Below are 7,811 nucleotides of genomic sequence, written 5' to 3'. Positions count from 1 at the left end.
TTTTTTGTAATTCATATTTCTATTCCTGTAATTACCATTTCAGTCTACTAAACGTGCCATTAGGCCTAGAATTTGCTGTTGCGGTATCCTAATGAAGACCTTGACTTTGTGTTGATTTATTTGGAGCTTTGAAATTTTATGCATATTTGGAGAGGCATGATTTTTAGTTTGCATTGTTTGTAAATGTATCATTGAGGTTTGACTTATATTGTGGAGATTTTTTAGCAAGTTAATATTTTATCATATAGATATATTATTTACTTGAAGGAAGAAAAAGAAAAATCCTCTATAATTTATCTTGAAGGTTTAATTCCACATGCTTAGGACTCTTTTTAGTTCGGGACGTGACAACAAAGGCTCTAAAAAACTGTATCCCGATCAACAACAAATAAATAAATAATTGTATAGTGGGCAAGATAATTAAAGCGAAAGGCATGGTAAGAGGCTAACCGCTAACCCCTTTTATTGCGTCAAAAAAATTTTCATTAAAAGAAAGGAGATGGTCATAATATATATATATATATATAGAGAGAGAGAGAGAGAGAGAGAGAGAGAGAGAGAGAGAGAGAGAGAGAATCTTTTGCTTCATCGAGAGCATTCCCACTTCCCAGCCCTTCTCATTCTCCATTTGTTAGTTGAAACTAACATCATGCAGATTACATTTGCAATTTTGCAAACAACTGCCTCTACTTTATTTTTAATCTATGCAAAAAGGTAGAAAGGCTTTTTGAAGTTTGTTTCATATGCTAGCCTTTGGGTTCAAAATTGTGGTTACAAAAGAGAAACATGAAAATGCCAAATCAGAACAGCGAAAAAGTTAAGCACCATCAGTATCTCTCTGCAAGATAATTGATTACTTCTCTTTTGTTTCATAATACAATAATATGTACAGGAAATCCTTATTTTACCATGGCTTTGATTTCAACTGAATGTTAAAATGTCTAGCGTGCAAATCATGCAAACACAGCACATGCATAGGTGGTTTACAATTTAGCATACTTCCCGATCCTTGCAGCGTCATTGATTAAGTGCTCCGGCATTGGCATGTTAGAAAGAAGAGTAACCCTAGACGATGCTACCATGGATATTCTTTGTGAGTTTGAAGGATCAATCCTCCAGAGTTGCACCTCCCACACCTGCTCAAAATTGACATCATTTGAGCAATAAGTCTTAGTAGCATGAACATATAATCCAAGAATTTAATTAATATCATTAATAGTAAAAAGTGTAAAGGGGGAGAAGGAAAACTGAAGATATTGCATGGTTTTTCCAGAAAAGCTTGTAGCAGTTTGGTTTTATGTCATAGGAAACCCAGTTTTTCAATATGAGCTGGCTAATGGATATATGGAATTGCTATTAATAAAATAAAATCAATAGCAGGAAAGGAGGGGGAGTGCATATGGATAAATGAAAATTATAGTAACTATTTTCTTAGAATGCGTCTTGCAGTAAAGAGGATTCTAATTGGAATGAGCCGATTTCGATATTGGAAATTAGCCATAATTCATAATTAAAAATAAAAAGAGCAAAATTTAGGTAAAATATCTAAAGTGTTGTGTTTTATATTTCTCAATTAAATTTAACCATGCAGTTGTATTTACAAATAAATCAGATTATTGAAATAATTATCCTAACCCTGTTTTGCATTTGTTAATGAATCCATGTATTCGAATTTAATTTGAAGTCAGCATCTAAGAACTACAACTAAGTTTCAGCCTTAAAATATGTATCAATTAGTTGAAGGATACAAGGATTTTTCCCAACTGTGATACATTGTTAGTAACGCATAATAAAAATGGTGTTAATAAATAAGTCATTTCAAAATGTTGTTCCAAACACAACTCGTGAACTTAACCATTTGTCCTTTAAAAATGTAAAAATGACCGTAAAAAAATTGCTGTAAATGTTTATTTGCATTGTACAAAATATTTGTGGAGGCAAAGAATTAATAAATTTTTAAAAAATATATTTTTAGATATTAAGAAGTGGTGTCCTAGCTTTTGGCTCGATTATTCCACACTTTGCCTAGAAGATAAAAGCCGGAAATCCAGTGGAGTAATAGTATGATGATTGAAGGGAAGTCATTCGAATGTTCAATAGCCAAGTGTCAAATTAAAGCATATATTATGTAGGGACTGAGTGTAATCGAAAATGAGCCCACCTGCATGGTTTTGCCAACATTAATAGGTGTAGCCTCTGCATACACATGATCACCAAGATGAGCAGGCTTCAGATGGCTAATGCTGAGATGAACACCAGCTACTCTCTGATAACCCGAAGCCATGACGGCTCCTAAGCTTGCCAGAGCCTCAGCTATCAATGCTGATACACCTCCATCTAGCCTCCTGAATGGCTGTACTTTTTTCCAAAAAAGAAAGAAAACAAACTAACATAAGAATTATTAATTTCTGACTTTCATTAGCAAATAAATGAATTAGAGAGCAAGAGTGGTGACCTGACAACAAATCTCGGTAAGACGAAGGCGGCCGGAAACTTTTTGTGGTGAGAAGTCTTCAAACTGGAAACCCAACACATGAAGCGGAGCATCGACATCTGCAGTCATGGACGATGATGATACTACTGCTGTTTCCTTTTCCTCCATGTCTGCATTGATAATTATTGTCTCTCTCGTTAAGCTAATCAAATATTTCTCATCTCATCATGTGCAAAGAAATTTGACTTCTCTTTCTTATAACTCATTTCATTGAAAAAGTATTTTATACGAGAAATGATACGCCTATAATATTTTTACAACAAGTTTTAAGTATCAGGTTGTTACTGGTTGTTATTGTCAGGACAAAAAAATAATCTTAAAATTATGTTCAAATTTGAACCAATAACAACTAACTACATATGATTTGTTGTGAAAATGTTATGGACATAACATCTCACATTTTATATTAATAATATCACGTCATTCGTATCAAAATTCAATAAACAAAAGATATGGGTGGAAAAATAACTATCCACTAATATATATGTCTTTTATTTGTTAGTGAGTTAGTTATTTTTTGCTGATATATCTCACACTTATTGAATTTTGATACCTTAATTTGGTATCATTTGATACCAAATAACTTCTCCATATTTTTTTTAAGGTTTCTACCGGTGGCATCCGCTCCTAGCAATTCATTCTCCATATGGATATGTGACTTGTGATGTGATGACTTGTTTTTAGAGGTGCCAAATTCTCAGTGGTTAATTTTATTAACGGTAGGACCCTGTCCAGCAAATAAATATAAGCTGTTTTTCGCTTTGGTATGTGGAAAATTGTGATGTGATGACTTGTTTTTATAAAATACTAGTAATATGTTCATGCAATGCATGGTTTAATCAAAATCCATATGTAAATAATTTTTTAATTAATTTACTTAAAATTAAATAATAACATAGATAATAAATAAATAAATATTTTACTTTAAGTTTTATAATGAATACATATTATGTGAGACTAAATTGCATTTAATAATAATAATAATAATAATAATTGAATGGAAGATGGTATAAGTACCTTAAAAAAATATATAAAAGGATTTTGAATAATACGTTGAACTTTAATGCTCAAAATCAAGTTTTTTTTTTTTTTTTTTTTGGAGAAAAATTAGAGTTAAGACCTTAGTAATAAGTTTGTATTGATAATTGAAAGACAATCTGAACAACAATTTGTATTATTTGATCTCATCCTCTATCTCTGTATTATTGAAAAAACAAAATAATTCAGTAATATCTGTGTGTTTGGGGGGGGGGGGGGGTTGATAATGACCACATTCATATTTATAATTTATAAATTCTATATTTGATTTTAAAAGAAATAACATGTTCAGTTAATAACAAAGTTGTACCCATCATACCTTGCATTTTAGCTTAGTGGCACTTTCTAATCCCTATGTGAAGCACTGGATTCAAATTCTACCCCACATATTATCTAAATTTGTGTTTGATCAACTAAAAAAAAAAAAAACTACTTAGCATGATATTTGCGAATAAAGTTTTAACTACAATCTCTCAAACCTATTGCAATCATCTTTGCATCTTCACTCATGTGCCCAAAGATATCACATACGACAAAATAGAATTAATGAACTCTAATCTCTCAAACCTATTGCAACCATCTTTGCATCTTCACTACTATGCCCAAAGATATCATACAAAGCAATGAATGAACTACTATTTTTTATTTTTATTTTATTTTTTACTCCTCGCCCAACTTTGTTAAAGGTGAATTAATATTGTTAGTGGTGCATGAACTCATCCTCACACTACTTGTGTAGTTATTTAGCCAAATGTAAGTGCTTGCACTCCAAAGGAAACTAATTAAAAGATATATTAAGGGAGCAATATAAGCAGAATAGATTAGAGAATTAACTCTCCTGTATTTACTGGAAAGTAAGTAGAGCTAGATCCAAAAACTTTCCTTACCATTTCCTCAAAAATGATAAAACTTAAAATACTAATTTTTAATACCCAGAATGAGATGAATACAATTCATAAATGATTTTTTGTGTAGTTAATATATATTAATGATGGGGTTGGCTTCAAAAAAATTCAACTAAGTAAAATGATGGCACTGCAATCTATTTATTTCAAACACGTTTTGAAATCATACCTTGCTTTGAGGATTAAGGGAGCAACAATATAAATGAGAAGTATTTTGACTGCCTAATTAACCGAGAGTCTATAATTCTATTTATAAATGAATTACTATTATACAAAATTATTTCAAACACGTTTTGACTTTGTTACACGATGTTTATCTCAAAACTTATCAATATAAGATTTTAGATAAACACAGCTCAAAGGTCTTATCATTATCCATTGAATTGCTAGGCTTTATCATTATCTTGTAGCATGTTTGCTTTAACTTTATCCAAAGTGGTTGATAAGATCAAAAAATTGTTATTTTTATCTAAAACATTACATCAATTCTATCAAGTCACTTGACACAGCTTCTAAACCTTTACTGCAATTTAGTGAAGCTATTTAGTGCAACCACGATTTTTAAGCTCAACTTTTATTATATAGTATATGATTTCATGACTATAGATATGTAAAATTCTCAGCCATTGATATTAAAGGTAGACCCGGTTTAGCCATAACATTTTCACAACAAATCATATATGATGATGTCCAGTCTTGGACACGTGTCCGCATCGCAACGTGTCCAATGATCACTAGCACTGGACACATGCTGCACCATTTAAATAGAAATGATATGTCTACAACATTTTTAGAATAAATCTAATTTGAACACAACTTAAATTATTTTTTTGTCTACCCGTAACAACCAATAATAACCTATTATTTATGATTTATTATGAAAGTGTTAAAAAAATATTTTGGATATAGAATTTCTTTGTTTTTTTTTTTTTAGGGAAATATTTTCAAGGATAAGTCTAGTTTCACATTGTCACACACTTTCATTTGATTTGCACATGTGTCAAGTAATGATTGAATTATTTTTCACCAAGTGACAATGAGGAGTGATGGATCAATGAATAAATGATATAATTCAATCACGAGCTAAAATATGGATAAGTTGTGGTAAACTATATGGTAAATTGTGTGCATTAGTTTCTGATTTTCTTTACACTATATTTGATTTAGCCTCGGCATTCAAATTCCTGATAATGTAATATCTTGAAATGTAATTATTTATATGTTTACTGTGATTAGAAATCTAACTGAAGAGGGTAAAAATCTAGGTTAATGGATCGCTATGAAATGGGCCTGACGGGTCAACATCCGTGAGCCGATTGAGGACGAGCCCAACAGTTGCATGGTCTATTATGGGCGGATCTTGCGTGAACAGATGCAACCGGGACGGATTGAGTGCCCACGTGGCAGACAGAAACCCTAGATAGGAAATACTTGTGACACACATTTAGTCACCATAGAATCCCATGGTAAATGGAATTCTAGCACAAAGAGGATTCCGGAAAACACACGTATTAATGAAGATCTTCTTTATAAGGAAATGTCTTATCCATCACGTTTGGGACTATTCAAAGATGATTCCTATAAGGAAAAGACTTTTGTACTAAGGAAGATATGTCAACCTTTTACTATAAAAGCCCCAATACCCTCACTGATTAAGGTATGCATAATTGACCCCTTTCTAGCACTCTAGAGTTGTGAGAAGTTCTAACTTAACCTTTGGAAGGTATTTAGCCGGCATCACACCGGTGCTCTCTGTTAGGTCTTCTCTTTTGGTTGTGCAAGTGTTGTTTCGAGCGTGCGAGTATCGTGTGGCTCACTGGTAACTTTTCAGCATCATCACTAATAACTAATAAGATTCACGAGAGTATGGAATTTTTTATTTTTAGTTTATTCCTAAGAATCCTATTGGAAACTAGCCTCTAAGGCTTTTCTATTTTTTTGAGTAAAGTTAATAATTTGCATCTATTATAATTTGAATATATATCTATATATATATATATATTTTATTTCAAACAAGTAAAAATGATAAACTTTAGATATAAACAAAAATTGTAATTTATTTTTTGAACGTGTGTTTGAAAGTGGTGTAGTTATATAGAGAAAAGTTTGGGTGGGAAAAATAAAATGAAAGTGAATGGGAAGAAGGCTAAATTTTAGGAGCTATCTTAGTTTTTTATTTTTATTTTTTTAAATTGGGGGTGTTTTACTTTTATTCGGATGAAAAAGGAATAAAAAATGCTAAATTTTAGGGACTAAAATGATGAACGTGAAGAGAGAAAAATCCTAAAGTTTAGGAGTTCTCTTTTTGAATTTAAAATAAAATTTATTATTTGACATTTATGACTATATTTCGAAGGGAAGTTACATTTTGTTAATGATGATATTTTTAAACCACATAAAAGTCTAGTTCAAAGAGGTGAGTCTTTTTATAGATAGTATAGGTATATATTTTTTTTCAAATTATCTTTATATTTGTAAACAAGATATGTGTTTTTTTCCCTCCAAATTAAGATATAAGAAAAGAAATTTTTTTTTTAATCATTTGGCAAATTCATTAATACTATAATCTAACATTTCTGAATGACATATGTAGGGTCTTGTTTTACAGCTCAAGCCCAAATGATATGGGATATTGGCTCAATGAACCCAGTACAATAAATTTTTAGAGAGTTGATCAAAGAACTAGGCCCTCTATGAATTTAACAACGGCTAGTATGGATTTAAAAAATGATCAAACAAAAATTAGAACACATAGGACTAAATAAATTCATTGTTCGAGGAGGCAAATCTTGATATAAATCAACAAAATTGATTACAAGTGCAACTTTAATTGCTACAATGTTTTTCTCTAGTTTCTTCGATCCCTTCCTTACGGAGGGTCTCTCACATTATATAGCTCCCCTTTGGATCATCTTGACCCTACACTTGTTGATCATCTAAGCCTTCACTTGAGTGCCTATCTCATTAGATATCCCTTTTGGCTCTCTATGAGTTGTGGTAGTCAAGGCATCACTGTTCAGGTGTCTTCTCTACATAAATGCGGCCAGAAAAGTATATGCAATGCTTTTAATGCGGTGGTAGCAACTTTTCCTTATATATTTCTGAGTTCTTATTGCTCTTATACGTGCATGATGCACGTCCTTATCGTGGGAGCCTTCTGGAGGGTAACCTAGGTTGTTGGAATACAGATTTGAACCGTATTCATCATGTCCGAGGAGGAGTAACTCCTCGGACCACCCTCCTTCCATTCCTTCCTTACGAGACTTTAAACCTGGAACTTCTTACGGTTATTTGCCCCTCCTCGGACATACCCACATCCTTGAATGAGGCTCAAGGCCCAATATACAATTTTGGGCCTTTATTCCTACAACATA

General features: G+C 32.0%; 1 protein-coding gene across 1 annotated transcript; it reads right to left on the bottom strand.

Annotated features, from left to right (window-relative positions):
• Positions 1–831: 831 nt before the first annotated feature.
• On the bottom strand, positions 832–4,661 carry LOC112032796 (1,4-dihydroxy-2-naphthoyl-CoA thioesterase 1). Its single transcript, XM_024065565.2, has 4 exons — positions 4,607–4,661; positions 2,456–2,604; positions 2,162–2,353; positions 832–1,136 (listed from the first exon to the last, which is right to left on the bottom strand). The coding sequence occupies exons 2-4, from the start codon at positions 2,600–2,602 to the stop codon at positions 984–986; spliced, it is 492 nt and encodes a 163-aa protein (XP_023921333.1). The 5' UTR covers positions 2,603–2,604; positions 4,607–4,661; the 3' UTR covers positions 832–983.
• Between the last annotated feature and the right edge of the window lie 3,150 nt (positions 4,662–7,811).

Source organism: Quercus suber, unplaced genomic scaffold (assembly GCF_002906115.3).
Source record: "Quercus suber isolate HL8 unplaced genomic scaffold, Cork oak 2.0 scaffold_159, whole genome shotgun sequence".
NCBI lineage: Eukaryota > Viridiplantae > Streptophyta > Magnoliopsida > Fagales > Fagaceae > Quercus > Quercus suber.
This window is presented reverse-complemented; position numbering and strand designations above follow the sequence as displayed.

What these genes read in the sequence shown, in the direction of transcription:
- LOC112032796 (XM_024065565.2), bottom strand. Translation starts at nt 2,602, where the DNA reads ATGGAGGAAAAGGAAACAGCAGTAGTATCATCATCGTCCATGACTGCA. An exon ending in TTACCGAGATTTGTTGTCAG is followed by an intron (nt 2,354 to 2,455) that starts GTCACCACTCTT and finishes AAAAAAGTACAG; the next exon opens with CCATTCAGGAGGCTAGATGG. An exon ending in ATGTTGGCAAAACCATGCAG is followed by an intron (nt 1,137 to 2,161) that starts GTGGGCTCATTT and finishes AATTTTGAGCAG; the next exon opens with GTGTGGGAGGTGCAACTCTG.